General features: G+C 58.1%; 1 protein-coding gene across 1 annotated transcript; it reads left to right on the forward strand.

Annotated features, from left to right (window-relative positions):
* The first annotated feature begins 5,918 nt into the window (after positions 1–5,918).
* On the forward strand, positions 5,919–14,330 carry PLPP2 (phospholipid phosphatase 2). Its single transcript, XM_040629826.1, has 6 exons — positions 5,919–5,984; positions 8,791–8,942; positions 9,167–9,444; positions 13,221–13,278; positions 13,527–13,703; positions 13,845–14,330. The coding sequence occupies exons 1-6, from the start codon at positions 5,933–5,935 to the stop codon at positions 13,992–13,994; spliced, it is 867 nt and encodes a 288-aa protein (XP_040485760.1). The 5' UTR covers positions 5,919–5,932; the 3' UTR covers positions 13,995–14,330.
* The last annotated feature ends 1,873 nt before the right edge of the window (positions 14,331–16,203 follow it).

The raw sequence follows: 16,203 nt of genomic DNA on the forward strand, positions 1-16,203 counted from the left end.
CGGGCCAAGGCCACAGAAGCCACAGCAAGCGCAGGGGCGGGAAGAGCCCCAGGTCCCACGGAGGAGGCCCAGGGTGAGAGCACGAGGGTAGTGGTTGGGTGGGCCAGGGATGGTCGGTTTTGTTCTGGGTCTGGGGCCCCTGGAGGGGTAAGCAGGGGCTTGAGACTTTTCATAGCTCCCTGTGGTGGCTGCACAGAGTGGGGGTCAAAGCCTTGCTGGGAGGGGGAAGGAGACACTGGGGTGGGTGGTGAGCAGCCTGGCTGGGAGTGGGCAGGAGACACTGTGTGGGGGGGCAGTCTGGCTGGGAGGGGGCAGGGTGTGTGCAGGGGTGGGTGATGCCAGAGGGACTTTAGAAGGATTTCAATTGGAGTGTTTTCCCCAGTACTTGAGAGAAGTTGGTCTGTCTTCTGGTTGGCTGTGCTTACAGCAGAAAATCTTGTCTTCGTGTGGTTTTTTACTCTGCTTTTAAGATTTTCATCTTTCAGGCTATTTTTTTTTTGTCTCCCTATTCAATAATGGGTCCCCTCATATCTTTGCTTCTCCTTTACCGCTGTTAGAAGTATCCTTTTAATGTCACTCCGCTGTTTGTTGATTTCCTCATAAATGCTGCCTCCCGACGTGGTGCTCTCACCCTGGAGAGATGGATCCTAAAACATTTGGGTTTTCTGGAGAAATTTGCAAAGACGTCACAGGCCCGTGTGTCATTGTGTGGGGCCCGGAAATAGGGCTTTCTGGCTGGTTGGGAGCAGCCGGATCGGGGGTGCCTTGCGGCGTCCGTGCAGTGTGGTCGTGCGTTCCGGGATCCCCCTTGTCGTTTTGTGGCTTGACGGCTGCTGTCTCAGCGCTGAACGGTATTCCAGCACCGGACGGACAGCGGTTTGTTACCCAGTCTCTGCGACGGACACCGTGGCCGCGTCCAGGTTTGGGCACTTGTGGATAAAGCCGCTGTGAACGTGTGTGCGGGTTTTCAAACAAGTTTTCAACTCGGGCAAATGCGCAGAGCGCTGGATCGAAGGGTGAGGGTACGTTTAGTGCTGTGAGGCATCGTCTTGCATTCCCCCGGCCGCTCTGCACCCTCGTCAGCTCTTGGGGCTTTCGCGTTCCGGATTTGGGCCGTTCTGCGACGAGCGTCGTCCGGGGCTCTTGAAGATGGCTGGTGTGCCCTGTGCTCCCTTCTCCCTGGGGCCCGGGTGTGCGGCTGAGGTGGTTGTCTGTCCCTGTGAGGCCTGCGCTGCTGGCCTGAGAAGGCCCTGGTCCCTCCACTTTTGAAGCACTTGTCTGTTTTATTTCTGCCGGATGCAGGATTCCTGGTTGACTTTCTTTCAACATTTTAAATATGTTCCATTGAGTCCTGGTGTCTGCTGTTCCTGATGAGCAATTCCTGTGTTCCCCCAGGTCGGGCAGTCTGTCTCCTCCGGTGGTGACGTCTGTCGTGGGTTTGGAGCCAGCAGGTTGACGGGGATGCACTTAGGCGCGTTTGCGGAGCTGTTTGAGCTGAGAGGTGGTGCCTTTCCCGAGTTTGGGGCGTCAGGGCAGGTGTTTCTCCGGACTCTCTGCTGCCCCCTAGCGTTGGCCGCACGCAGGACTCTGGGTACAGCCCGACCCCGGCGCGCAGGGGCCAACCTCCCAGACACGGACCAGTCCCCCACCTTCTTTAACTCGCACTTGCATATTTTGGTTCTAGTATTTGTACCTGGTTTTTTCCGTTTCTCTACTGAAATTCTTCATTTTCTACCTTTTCCTGTAGAAACTTTACTTGAATCTTTGCTGTTTTCGCCTGTGGGTCATTACTGGATATACTTCTCTTAACCGTTTTCCTCTGGATTGTGGGTCCCCATTTCTCCAGTGGTGGTGGTGGTGGTTTTTTTTTTTTTAAGAGTATCTTTTTTCTTTCATTTTTTTTTTTTTAAAGATTATTTGACAGAGAGAGCACGCATAAGCGGGGGGAGCAGGCAGAGGCAGAGGGAGAAGCAGACTCCCCGCTGAGCAGGGAGCCCGATGTGGGGCTCTGTCCCAGAACCCTGGGATCATGACCTGAGCTGAAGGCAGACGCTTCATCGACGGAGCCTCCCAGACGCCCCAGGTTGTGCTGGTTGTTTTCAACGAGCCATTTTCCTCGTGTTGTCGCGGACACACGAAGGCCCCAACCAGGCTGTCCCGTAACCATGGCTGCTGTGACAGTTGGCGTCCGTCTTCCTCAGTTCTGAGATGGCAGCCTCTGCAGTCCCTGCAGGAAGCGTGTGTCTTTTCCCCAGGAGCTCCAGCAGACGTGTGCCTGGGACTGCACGAGTGACCGGCCAGGCCTGGGTCAGCTGCTCACCTACAGAGGCAGAACCGGCCTCCCAGAGAGGGGCCGGTGGCCATGGTGGAGGGGGGCAGGAGCAGGGAGCATGAGACAGTGGGAGCAGCAGCTGGCTCTGGAGGGGCCGCGTAGGGCCAGGTAAGAAATGGCAGGTGTGTTTGGGAGGTAGCAGGAGCAGAGGTGTGCTTTAGGGAGACTGGCTGGGAGTGGACATCACGGGGCAGTGTTGGCTGGCTGTGAAGACAGCGCCCATAAAGGAGTAAGCAGCTCCTGCTCTCTGGCCATGACTCAGTGAGCGCTGACCCCAGGCTGAGGGTCCCTGGTGCAGGCTGCGGGTGCTAAGTCATTCCTTAGTCACTAGGCCATGTGTCGTTCAGTCGGCACTGATTGGGTGCCTGCCGGGAGCTGGCCCCTGCCCCTGGAGCTCAGGTCTGGGAGGAGGGGATGATAAGCAGACACAGAGAAATGGTGCCAGAGCTTAGAGGAGGTGGGCTTTGGTGGGGGAGGCGGGGGAGAGGACTGTGCAGTCAGGGGGTCTGCACAAGGTGGCAACTCAACCCGGGATTTGGAATTTGCCGATGCTAGCTTCTAACTTGAAGGTGACCCCAAGTACCTGCCCCACTGTTTCCCGTTCAGTTAACCCTCCAGGTGCTTCCTAAGGAGTTAGGCTCCCGGTCAAGCAGGTCAGTACAATCTTAGGGCTTAGGTACCCTCCAGTGGCCGTTACATAGATGGACAGACTGAGGCGGCATCCACGCAGACTTGCCTGTCACAGCCCCCCAGGGGTACAGGCTCGACTCCAGGACCTTAGCAGGTGGCAAAGCCCCAAGTCAGGAAGAACTCCCACTGTGGCCTCTCAAGAGCCCCAAGAGTATACTTTCAAGTGATCTCTACACCCAACACGGGGCTGGAACGTAGCCCCCAGAGAAGTAGAAAGGCCGGGAGTGGTGCACTCAGGTGGCACCACTGTGTGCCGGGCCCCTTTCTGCCCACCTACCTCCCAGGCACCTCTCCCTAATCTTCACGGCCCTTCAAGGCAGCTGGAGCCCATCAGGTTGATGAGAATGGGCCACCTTCTGAGCCCTGAACTCACTCCCTGGTGGGTCACCACGCACAAGGAGTTGGTTCCGTCTCTAGGGGACACAGGCAAGTCCCTGGGACCCAGATGGAGGCTCAGTCTGTCACCTGCTGGTGGGGGAGGAGCTGTCCAGGTCTGGCCCCCAGCCTGGGCTCTGACCCTAGCGCAGGCCTCACTGGCCTCGGGCTCTATTTGTAAAGGGTTAAAGCAGATTCCAGGTGTGAAGACTCCTTGAAATGTGGAGGACCCCAGCTAGCAGATGCAGGAGCCCTGACCCTGATCCTAACCTTAACCCTAATCCTCGCTGCCCTCATCAGATTTTAATCCTGACCGTGCCCAGGTGTTTTAAGGACAGGGTGAGACTGAGGTCAGCGGGGAGGGTAGTTACTCCAGCTCCTGGGGGCCCTCCAGCCACGCTGTTCTCCAGGCTCATCCAGAACAGAGCATGCTCCTTCCTACTCATGGCCTCTGTGCCCCTAGAGAGGTCTCCCCTAGAGACCTCCTGGGTCCCACCTGCAGCCCCGACTCAGGCCATTCCCCGCTGCCACGCCCCCTCTGGCAGGCTCCTGCCAGGGATCTCCCCACCCAGCACACAATAGGTGCTCAATAAAAAACCCTGCCTTTAGCGCTTCACTTTACCCTGAGAATAGGTAGTCATCCCAAGGTCAAAGTGCGAAAAGCTCAGAAATAAGAGGCCAGGTGACATTACGGGACGTTTCGCCAGGCGTCGTGCGCGCTGCTCACATGTGACTGATCTGGTAATTCTCACAAAAACCACGATCCATTACCGTGAAGGAGTGAAGTAAGTGGAGCCTGGGACCTGCCTCTCTCTGGGGTCCACCCCGCTCCGTGAGAAAGCCGGAGAGCAGAGGCTGAGCCCACCTGGAGTCGGAGAAGCGCTGGATCCCGCTGAGCCTGAAAGCGGACCCCTGAGACAGCCCTGCCCCAGACCAGACACCGGAACCACCCCCCCCCCAGGAAGAAGTCTAGGGACGGCGGAGGAAGCTGCATTTTTTTAGGACGTGCGCCCCCGCCCCCAACTCCTTGCCTGTGCGGTTGGAAAGGGGGGAGGGTGCTGGGAATATGCCTCCCACACCATCCCTCCGCCACACCACAGACGGAAAATCCGGTCCAGAAGTTTCCATGCTGGACTTTGTCATGTCCTGGGGGGGGGGGTCTGAGTTATTTTGGGTGTGCGTGTGGGGGAGTGCCTTTGGCGGCTGCTCAGAGCGGGGAAAGTTGTCTGGGGAACAGAGGAGCTGGCCCTCAGACATCCCGCCGCCCCCCAATTTGATGGCCAAAGAGCCCGAGATCCGCTGTGCACTGTCCCCCGACTTCCAACACCTTGGCTCCTTCCTGGAACCCCCTGCACCCCGCAAGTGACGGTGTCCGGTCATCTTCCCAGGAAGCAGGGTCATTGGGGCTCTGCGTGGAAGCCCCAGCTGCCTGACCTTGCGTCAGGGGCTGCCTGTCTTTGGATCCGACTCCCTTCCTCTCTAAAAAGGGCTGAGAAACATCGTCTGTTTTAGGATTGTTGGAAGAACGGGGGTGGTGAATGTGTGTTCGAGGTCAAGGGAGCAGACCCTGTGCCCAGGCCCCCTGGGTTGGAGTCCCAGCTCTGCTTCTTCCCACTGTGTGACCTTGAAGGAGGGACAGAACCTCACAAGTCATGTGTCCTGCCAGGTCAAGGCGGGACTCTCTCCAAGGCTTCTCAGATCGTCTCAACCCAAAGGATCTAGTAATGGCCCCTTGGGCCTCGGTCTCCCTGCCCTGGATGCTCCTGACTGTTGGGCGCCTCCCAGCTCAGGGCTCCCTAGTGGGGGCGGGGGGCTCCTGCCCCCCCTTCGCTCTTGTACGGTTGGGGTAGTGAGTGCGCCACATGGGGGCGGGGCCCGGTGCCAACCGGAGGTGAGAAACCTGACCTTCCCGGGAACGCCAGCATTTTAAGCCTTAGGCGTGAAGAAAAGCCCCTGCAATGAAGCCAGGACACTCCAACAGTTTTGGGGCACTTCCTGACTCGGAGGCACATCTGGGTACGAGGAAACCCGGGGACACGTCCTGCCGGGTCTGCCCTCTCGCGCTCTCCTCCGTGTGTTCGTCCGTTCCTTCCTTCCTTCTCGCCACCCGCCCCTTCCCCGACCCAGCCGGCCCAATCTGCGGGTGACGCCCTGGGGGGCTCTGGACCGCGGTGCCTCAGCCTCAGCCTCCCGCCTGCGGATGGGGGGTGCGGGGCGCAGACGACCCCACCCGCCTCCGGGCCCGGCTGGGGTCTCCCGCCCTCCCACGCAGGCCCTCTCCGCCGCGCTCCTCCCGGCTCGCCGCGGCCGGCCGAGCGGGGCGGGGCGGGGGCAGAGTCCGCCCCCTCCCCTCGGGCTGCTCCGCCCCCGCCCCGCCGCTCCCCTGCCTTCCCCTCCACGCCCCGCCCCGCCCCGGCAGGGCCTGGCTCCGCGGCCATGTGACCCCGCGGCCTGGCCGGGGCGCGACGGGACGCGCTGGGACTGGCGTCGGGGGTCGCGGGCGCGGCCCGGGGCGGGGGCGGGGGCGGGGGCGGCATGGAGCGGAGGTGGGTCTTCGTGCTGCTCGACGTGCTGTGCGTGCTGGTCGGTAAGAGCCGCGGGGACCCGTGTGTTGGGGGAGGACCCCGCCCCCGGCGGCACGCGCCCGGGGTCCCCGCAGGTTGGTTTGTGGGGGCGGGTCGGGGAGGCCCCTGGGGGCGGGGGGCCCCCGCGGACGGCCTCCGCGCCCCTGTGTCTGCGTGCGCCCTGCCGGGCCTCGGTTTCTCCCGGCCGTCCCGAGTCCCGGAGGGCGAGCAGCCCCCAGCCCGCGGCAGCAGGAAGTCGCCGACGAGGGGCTACACTGGCCTCCCTCCCCGCCGCGCCCGGCCGCGGCGGTGATTCACAAGGGCGGCGGTCCGGGTTTGGGGCGCGGCCGCGGGTCACCCGGGAGGACCTCCACCCCCTGTCCCGGGATCGACGTCCCCAGCGGGCACACAGCTTGCTGGTCGGTGGGAGTCGGACCCCCTCCTCGGGCGGGGGAGAGATGGAGAGAAAGGCTGGGCCCCGGGCTACCGGTGAGCCCGGCGCCTCGGGCGGCGCGGGCCAAACCTGTCGGGCGGGTTTGCAGGCCAGGCTGGGGGAGGGGGCGGCCGGAGGCCCCCCTCCCCGCCCCTCCCCCAGGGTCCTGGGAACAAAGGCCGAGTGTTTGCTCTGGGGCTGTGCGGACAATGGCCCCAGAATTCTACCCTGGGGCGCGGGGTGGGGCCCGTCGGGCCCACTTCACATCCCCCTCCCCGCCCCCACATGGGGTTCCTGCTCCTCCGCCGGGGATGGAGGGGTAATCCCTGGCGGATTGCAAAGGCCAGGACCTACTCCTGAGCACCAGACCCTAACCCTAACCCCTTTGGAGTGGGCCGGTTGGCCGCAGGAAGAGGTCCGCAGGGGGCGTCTGCCAGCCCTAGCCATCATTTATTGAGTACCTGTTATTTATATCAACATCTGTGTGGCACTTACTGTATGCCGGACAAGAAGTGACATGCAAATTAATGAAACCGTTTCTACCAGTCTGTAAGGGAGGTTCTTTTTCAGCCCAGAGAGGTTCAGGCACCTGCTGGAGGTCACACAGCAGCTGCAGGTGGTCAGGTGGTGCTGAGATTAGGTTGTATGTGGGTTGCTTCTTTGTGCCAGGTGCTAGAGGTTCAGGCAGACCCCGCTCCCATTCTTGAAGCTTCAGCTCATAAAAAGTTGAGTTTCATAGGGTGACAAGGGGGCCCTGATGAAAATACGGTGTGTGTGTGTGTGGGGGGGTGATGTAAAGGCAGGGAGGTTCTGGGAGTGTCTGCCATGAGGGTGTGAGCCAGTGACCCAGGCAGAGATAGGCCCCAAATCCAGTGCTCGGAGCTCTACTTCCCAAACCCACAGCTCAGGTTCCAGTCGAGGGTGACTGAGTCTCCAGTGGAAGGGGCTGGGGCTGGGGGACAGGAACTGGGAGGCTGACCTCCATGCCCAGGCACCTTGTGCCAGGCTCTGCCCTGCTCTGGTTGCAGGGATGAGGCTTGACTTGATGTCTCAGCATATTCTGGCCCTGGCCTCCCTCCACCCCCAACTTTGGGGGTTTCTGCTCCCCGGCTTCTCTGCCTCCACCCTCACCATCACTCACCACAGCCAGAGGGACCCTACAGAAACATGCTCCGTTCCTTTGCTCCCAACTGTCTGGTGTCTCCCGCCTCACTCAGCAAGGTTCCCGTTCTGAGAATGCCCTCCACCCCCAGCCCCCAGCACTGCGGCTCTCCAGGCATGGGCCCACCTCTGGACCTTTGCACTGGCTGTTCCCTCTGCCTGGCGCTCTTCCCCAGATCTGCCCTCACTTCCTCAGCTCTCTCAAGCCACCTTCTCTGTGGGGCCTGCCTGACAAGCCCGTAGCCTCCCCGAGTCCAGTTGCTGTCCCTGCCACTCACAGGCCCGAGGGCAGACCTCTGGGTTTCCCCAGACTCAGCACTAAGTTTGGTCTCTTGGGAGGAGGAGTTGGCCTTGCTCCTGCCTCCTGTGGTATTCAGACCACAGAAGAGTCACACCCTTTCATACTTGTCACCTGCCCTGCTGGGGGCAAAGGGCGCCCTGCCTGCGTTTGTCACCCGCAGCTCAGTAGGGCCCTGGGACCCCAGAGCCACAGTGATACCTTTCATATTCTGCGGGAACTTGTGGCTCCTGACTGTGTCTCTGGACCGAGCTGTGGAGGCCCTTGGTCTGCCCAGGGGTCTGCCCAGCGGTCTGCAGGCCTCTCAGCTCTGTCCCTTTCTGTGGTGTGTGCCCGGTCTCTCCGGCTGGCCTTAGAGTGAAGGGCAGGGAGTTCTCTCTTTTAAAGGATGCTTGTTAAACACCTGCACAGGCCAAGCCCTGAGCCTTGAGCATGTGGACCCCCCTCAGGGGCTTGGTGAACTCAGGTATCACGCCATGCTTAAATACATACAGTGCCAAGAGATGCGGCGAGCAGACATTTCAGCTAGGAAAGGGGTGCCAGGGCGGGCGGTCAGGAGGGCTGGGTGGAGCTCAGGTTGGAGGGAAGTCAGCCAAAGATGTTTTGGGTGGTGAGGACAGGTGCCGGGATCCTGGGTTGGGTGCCTGTGTAGTTTGCTCAGGGAGGAGACAGGAGGCTGGAGGGAAGTGAGGAAGGGGAGGGGGTGGGAGATGTGGGGTGGGAGCTGTACGATGGGCCTGGGGAGGATTTTGGTGTCTGTCTGCAGATGATGGGGAATCGAGAGGGGGGGTTTTCATGGGGCAGCAGCCTCCCATTTGTTAGGTTGGTGTGGAGGTGAGAAACCAGGGGGCCAAGGCAGGGGCCCTGGGGCTTGGCTGGTGGGAGCATGCAGCTGGGGGAGAACCACGTGGCCATGGCTTCTCTCCCCTGTCCCCAGCCTCTCTGCCTTTTGCCATCCTGACGCTTGTGAACGCCCCGTATAAGCGCGGGTTCTACTGTGGAGATGACTCCATCCGGTACCCCTACCGTCCAGACACCATCACACATGGGCTCATGGCCGGGGTCACCATCACGGCCACCATCATCCTTGTAAGGCAGGAGAGGCTTAGAGGGTGGGAGGCGGGGGGGTGGGGTGGTCGTTGGGGAAGAAGACCCCCTTCGGAGTTCCCAGAACCCCAGCTGACTCAGGGAGTCTGGGAAGCTTGACCCCCTTTCTGTGGGGAGGGCCGAGGCCCAGGGAGCCAGGGCTGCTGGAGATGCTCACAGCCGGCGTCCCAGCCCCGCGGCAGGGCCCTCAGCTGCTCCCTGTGCAGGTCTCAGCCGGAGAGGCCTACCTGGTATACACAGACCGCCTCTACTCGCGCTCTGACTTCAACAACTACGTGGCCGCGGTCTACAAGGTGCTGGGCACCTTCCTGTTCGGGGCTGCAGTGAGTCAGTCGCTGACAGACCTGGCCAAGTACATGATCGGCCGCCTGCGGCCCAACTTCCTGGCGGTGTGTGACCCTGACTGGAGCCGCGTCAACTGCTCCATGTATGTGCAGGTGGAGAGGGTGTGCAGGGGAAACCCCGCCAACGTCACCGAGTCCAGGTGGGTGCTGGGACAGCAGCCTTCACTCTGGGCCATGCGGGGGGCTCCCGCCACAGATGTCCCACCCCTGGGGGAGGAGGGGCAGCTGGAGGAGGACCCTCAGGAGCTGAATGTGGAAGAGTGAGGTGGTTAAGGAGGTGGGAGGGTGAGGCCGGGTGGGGCCCGTGGGCCTGGGTCCTGTGGGGGGGGGGTGCCTGGATGTGGGGCCCCACTGTGCTGGCTTCTCTGTTCTGCGCTCTCACAGTCTCTGACCAACCTTTCCGTTAAATGCCATTCTAATTTTCCTTTTTTATTATTTTATTTTATTTTTTTTAGTAAGTGTTGCGATATATCAGGTTTTTGTAAGACTTTATTCATTTGAGAGAGAGAGAGAGCATGAGTGGTTGGGAGGGGGCAGAGGGAGAAGCAGACTCCCTGCCGAGCAGGGAGCTCCACATGGGGCTCCATCCCAGGATCTGAGATCATGACCTGAGCCGAAGGTGGACGCTTTCCGTCAGCCAGGACCCACCCAGGCGCCCACTTACTTTCCTTTTTAAAAGATTGCAATAAAATTCACATAGGGGCGCTTGGGTGTTTCCGTGGGTGGGTCATCTGCCTTCGGCTCAGGTCGTGATCCAGGGTCCTGGGATCGAGTTCCGCATCAGGCTCCTTGCTGGGCGGGGAGCCTGCTTCTCCCTCTCCCTCTGCCTGCTGCTCCCCCTGCTTGTGCGGTCACTCGCTCTCTCTCAAATAAATAAATAAATAAATAAATAAATAAATAAAATCTTTAAAACTTTCACATAGCTAAAATTCACTAGTTTAACTATTTTAGTGTGTACAGTTCATTGATTTTTTAGTAATTCACAATGTTGTGCATCCATCCCCACTATCTTATTCCAGAATATTTTCATCACCCCAAAAAGAAGCTCCGTGTCCGTCGGTCCGTCCCCAGCCCCCGTGCCCACGAGCCCCCTGCTGCTGTGGCCGGGCCTCTGCTGACGCACGTGGAGTCACTCCCCACGTGGCCTCTCATGTCTGGCTTCCTTCATGTCTCGGAGCTTACCCACGTGGTAGCGTCTGTCTTTTCGCCGCACCTGTTTGGGCTCTTGTTCCGCGGGTGTATCTGTGTGATTGTTTCTCCTCCTGGCGGATGTGCCCTTTCTCACTGGGTAACGTCCTTTGTCTCTCCTCGTGGTTTTGTTTTCAGTGTCTGTTTTGTCTCCCAGCAGTGTAGCCGCTCTGGCCTGTCTTGTGGTTGCTGTTTGCATGGGATATTTTCCCCATTTTTGTACTTTTCAACCTATGTATGTGTTTGAGACCTAAAGTGGTCTCTAGTACACAGAGTAAAGTTAGGTTATTTTGTAAACCTATTTTGTAATCTCTGCCTTTAATTGGAGAGGTTAATCCATTTACATTCATTGTAACTACTAATGAGGAAGGGCTTCTGCTGTTTTGTTATTTGCTTTCTACATATTCTTTGTTTTTATGCTGACTTTTAAGTTTCTTCATTACTATCTTCTTTTACGTTAAATATTTATTGACGATGCAAAGAGTTTGTGGCCATGTGGCTCTGCCCACTTCTGAGATTATTTTCACAGATTATATTTTTATGCATACGTGTTCGTCAGCTTAGGTTTACAATTACTGTTTTATGCTGTTTTTAAACAATTGAGGTCTAGTTGGCCTATACCACCACGTTAATTTTAGGTGCACGAGACAACATTTGTATTTATCGTGATGCGGTCACTGCAGTAAATCTAGCTAACATCCGTACTTAGATACGCAGTTAAAACATTATTAGACAAACCGGGAATTACAAGCCCCGAGTATCTTAATACTGACGTTCGTGCTGTGTGATTACCGTTGCTGGTGTTTCTCAGGTCTTTGTGTGAGTTTGACTTACTGTCTAGTACCCTTTGTTTCTCCTGGAAAGATTCCCTTTCGGTATTTCTTACAGGGCAGGTATTGGAGCTATGAATTCTCAGTTTTTGTTTATCTGGGAGTCTTAATTTCTCCTTCATTTTGATGGAGATAACATTTGGATAACTTTGCCAGATGTAGAATTCTTGGTTTCTTGATTGTGCCATCCCACCTCCTCTGGCTTCCATGGCTTCTGATGAGATACCGGCTGCGAATTGTCCTGAGGGCCCTTGTTCAGGAGGACTCTTCTCCTGCTGTTTGCACGGTTCTCAGTGACTGTCCTTTGGCAGGTTGATTACGCTGTGTCTCTGTGGCTTTCTCCTTTTGGAGTTCATCAAGCTTCTTGGGAGTGTCGATTAATATTTTTGATTCAGTTAGGGAGTGTTCAGCCATTATTTCTTCAGACTCTTTCTGCCCCTGTGTGCCTCTCCTCTCTTTGGGCTCCCACGGAGTGGGTGGTGTCCTTGGTGCCCACGTCAGTTTCTCCCTTCTTTTTACTCTCCACTCACCCGACAGTCGTCTCCGTCAACTTGTTTCCATGGTCACTCTTCTGCGCGTTCAGATCTGCTAGTGATCTTTTCATTTGGATACTACTGTTTTCAGCTCTGGAATGTCCAGTTGGTTCCTCTAGATAACCTTTGTCTCCTTGTTAGTATTCTCTATGTAGTGAGACGTCGTGTCGCTCTTTGAACAGGTTTTAAATGGCGGTTGAAAAGTCTTTCTCCAGTAAGTCTAGCGCCTGGGCTTCCTCAGGGATGGCTTCCATTAACAGGTGTTTTCCGCCTGTGTGTTGCACACACATTTTCCCCTGCATGCTTTGTACTTATTTGGTTGAAATTGGGTATTTTTCATAGTGTACGTAGCATCTCTGGAAATCAGATTGAACTCCCCTCCCTGGGCATTGTTTTTGGCGTTTGCTGCCGTTGGTTAGTTGGTTAAGTGATCTTTCTGAACTAATTTTGCAAACTCTGTATTCTTTGTCATGTGTGGTCAGGCAGTTCTTTCTGGTAGCTGGGTGATCAGCTAGTGATTCGACAGAGATTTCCTTAAACCCCGGGCCCCGGGAGAAGCGGATCTCTCAGAGTGTACAGATGGGCTCTGTGTGCTGTGCTGGGGCTGCCTTCAGCGCTCAGCCAGGCTCCCTGTGTGGCAGCTGAGGGTCAGCCAGAGGTGAGAGTGAAGGGCTCCTTTCCTGAGCTTCCTGGTGGGTCTTCATGCTTCAGCCACTGTGCACAACCCCAGACAGCAGTGACCAACATTTGCTGGAAATGTTTCAGAGCAATGCCCCAGCTAGCTGCCTCAGCACCAGGAGAGTGGGGTACAGCCCCCCCAGATCTACCAGATGGGGTCCAAACACACCATCACAATTCTGTGCAAAGAGATCTGCTCCGCCCTTGGTACGTGTGGTCACTGTCAGTGCGACTGTTTGTACAGGTGTTTTTCATTTCTCTTATGGACGGCTGGAGCTTTGGAGTTTCTTTATCTGCCACTTTCTCTTGTCCACCGATGCCCTTTTTGCTAAAACTTGAATTTAATTCTTGTGTCAAGTACCACAGACGGGAAATAATCCTGAAAGTGTGGCGTTAACTGTTCGCCTGTCACTGTTGTCTGCCCTGGTTCCGAGTCTCTGGCCTGGGATGTCCTTCTTAAAGAACGTGAACCCAGCTGGAGACTCTCTGTTGCATGGTCAGAGAAGTGAAAAGGGGCCACGTTTCCCTGTAAAACCCTCCCTGTGCTGGGTCCCAGATGATGGGAAACACAGTGGGCTCCGGGGGTTTCAAACGCAGAGATGGGAGTGCGTTGCCCCATGTCTGAGCCTGGGCCCCGGGCTCTGCTCCCCTTGCAGCCCTCCTGACGCCCGTCCTCTCCTTTCTCAGGCTGTCCTTCTATTCCGGACACTCCTCCTTCGGGATGTACTGCATGGTGTTCTTGGCAGTGAGTCTTCTTCCCAGGGTTGGCTTGTGGGACCGGCCAAGTCCCTGCCTGCCCTGGGCCTCGGTTTCTCCTTCTGTAGAAGGGGTGGGTGGAGGTGGTGATGGGTGGGGCCGACTGGTACGTTCATGAACTCCGGAGGCCCCGGGCCTTCTGGCTCCATGTTTGCGGCCCCGGAGCTCCCATCTGTGCCCTGGGCGTGGGGTGAGGCCCTCAGGCTCCTAGGCTGATGGCCGCCCTCTGTCCCCCAGCTCTATGTGCAGGCGCGGCTCTGCTGGAAGTGGGCGCGGCTGCTGCGGCCCACAGTGCAGGTCTTCCTGCTGGCCTTTGCGCTCTACGTTGGCTACACCCGCGTGTCTGACCACAAGCACCACTGGAGTGATGTCCTCGTTGGCCTCCTGCAGGGGGCGCTGGTGGCCGGCCTCACTGTGAGCTCCCGGGCTTGACAGCCCCGCCCTGGGCCCTCTTGTCCTCCCCACTCCAGGCTTCCCTTGGAGCCCATCCCTCACCCCCCACTCGCTTCCCAGGTCCCTTTCCTCTGCCCCAGCAGCTCTTGCTTTCTCTCCTAGGTTCGCTACATCTCTGACTTCTTCAAGTCCCGGCCCCCACAGCGCTGCCTGGAGGAAGAAGAGCTGGGACGGAAGCCCAGCCTGTCACTGACGCTGACCCTGGGTGAGGCTGACCGCAACCACTATGGGTACCCGGTCTCCTCTTCCTGAGGCAGGGCCCCCGGCTGTGGGTCTGGCTGGGCATCAGCACGGTTGTGGTCCTGGTGGGGCCCTCCCCCAGGGTGGTGATGGGGACTCTGGATGGGCTCCAGGTGCCCACGTGCTGCTGCCAGCCGGCATCCCGCCAATCCCACCTCCTGTGCACTGGACCCACGGTCTGGGGGTGCACAGGGCTGCCCCAGCGCACGGAAAGGGGACCTTGTGCTCTCAGCTCCCTCAGAACCCCCTTCTGTTGGATTAGAGGGGAGCCGAGAGCTCCGGATAGATGCTGTTTTTGTAAAGTGTAATGTATACCTGGACTTTTAGTAAAAGAGAGTGTTTGCTCGACACGTGGTGTCAGCCTCTGTTCCTTACGGCCGTTCTGAGCACGGTTCCGACAGCAGACGGAGGACGCTTGCTTCCCTGCTGGGGCTCAGCGGAGCTCAGGCGTCAGAGCGGCTGGTGGCGGTGTTGTCGTCTGGAGACATGGGGAGAGTGGCCCACTCCCTCCCTGGCCTCACCCCGTGTGTGTCTTCATCTGGCTGCCGATTGGTCACACCCTTTAATAAGCTGGTAAACCTCAGTGTTCCCTGAGTTGTGTGAGTCCTAGGGAGCAGGTCGTGGGAACGTGCCGTCTAGTCGGTGGGTCGGAAGCACGGGTAACGGCCTGGGGCTGGTGGCGGCCTCGTGCGACTGAGTCCTTAACCGGCGTGACCTGATGCTGTCTGGGGGCAGGCCGTATGAATTTAGTTCTCAGACAACCCCCCCCCCACCCCGATATTGAAATTGGGTGTGGAAACTGAAAGAATTGTTGTTTGTGAACTGGTTAAGTCAACAAGGTGAATGAAAGTAACAGCCAAGCCCTCTTGGCTGCCTCTGGTCCTGTCAGCAAGGGGGAAGGCTGGAGGGAGCAGGCACAGCCTGGCACAGCGCCCAGGGCAAGGGTCCGGCATCCCTGCCACAGGCTCCCACTGTTGTCCAGGCCCCGGGGAGGGCGAGGGTTGGGGAAACTCCGAGTTCGAGTCAGGGTGCAGAAAGTTGTCTCCGTGGCCCTCCCCTCGTGGTAGGGAGGCCTCTGCTGAAAGCCCCCCTCCCCCAGTACAGGCCCCCAATGGAAACACTGGGGCAGGAATTCAGATGGAGCTCAGAGCCTAGTCGGAGGGGCTGGAGTCCTCGCCTGCAGCCTCCTTGGATGGCCTGCAGGGCTGTGCCCCAGGTCTGCCTCCGTGGGGCCTGGAAGGTCCCACGTGGGGTGTGGGCCTGGGGCCGGACTCCTTATCCCCTTTCTGCTTGGGATATACACCCTCCCTCCAACGGATGGGGACCCTGTCCTCAGATCCTCCCATCTCGGCAGTGCCCACCTTTAATGGACATACCTGGGGCTCCAAGTCTGTCCACGTCCGGCCTTCCTGGAGGACCTGGCCTGACTCTTCCCCTCTGGTCGTGCACGTGGGGCTCCTGCTGCTCGTCCTCTGTCTCGAGTGACAACGCTCCGCCATTCACAGAGGTCAGCAGTGTGGAAGTAACATAGACTAACTGCTAGAAATACATACTTTTTAAAAAAGGAGATGTGGGGGCGCCTGGGTGGCTCCGTGGGTGAAGTGTCTGCTTTCGGCTCAGGTCGTGATCCCAGGGTCCTGGGATGGAGCCCCATGTCGGGCTCCCTGCTCAGCGGGGAATCTGCTTCTCCCTCTCCCTCTGCTGCTCCCCCTGCTTGTGCTCTCTCTTGAATAAATAAATAAAATTAAAAAAAAAAAGATGTGTTCAAAACCTTAGCATAGGGGAAGCCTTTTGTAGTTGGGAAAACAGAGAAAGTGAACTTGAGGAAAAGCTGGCGTCTGGGCCAGTGCAGTGGCTCAAGACTCAAAAGGCACTGTGAGTGGGGGTCCCTGGGGCAGGGAAGATGCGTGAGGGGCACCAGGCCTCTGGGGTGGGTCATCGAGGGGCTGGCACCTTGAGACGATGGCAGCACATGTAGAGCTCACCTTTTCAAGGACGGTGTCAACTGTGGGTTTGATTTTTGTACTAAATATGTGTAAAACAGGTTCCTTATTTTTAAGTGTTCATGTTCTATTTGTCCCCAGAAGCCGTTTTGTTCCATACCCGTCGCAGGGTGTTCCGGCCGGGCCTCAGCGTGATGACGTAGCCTGGGGGCAAAGATGCAGCCTCGCAGCCCCGGGCTGGACACGGGATGGAGACGGTGTCCCCGGCCGCCACGACC

This window comes from Ursus maritimus, unplaced genomic scaffold (genome assembly GCF_017311325.1).
Source record: "Ursus maritimus isolate PB19 unplaced genomic scaffold, ASM1731132v1 scaffold_14, whole genome shotgun sequence".
Taxonomy (NCBI): Eukaryota; Metazoa; Chordata; class Mammalia; order Carnivora; family Ursidae; genus Ursus; species Ursus maritimus.

Coding starts and splice junctions, on each gene's coding strand:
- PLPP2 (XM_040629826.1), top strand. CDS start 5,933: ATGGAGCGGAGGTGGGTCTTCGTGCTGCTCGACGTGCTGTGCGTGCTG. Junction 9,445..13,220: donor GCCAACGTCACCGAGTCCAG/GTGGGTGCTGGG, acceptor CTCCTTTCTCAG/GCTGTCCTTCTATTCCGGAC. Junction 13,704..13,844: donor CGCTGGTGGCCGGCCTCACT/GTGAGCTCCCGG, acceptor TTTCTCTCCTAG/GTTCGCTACATCTCTGACTT.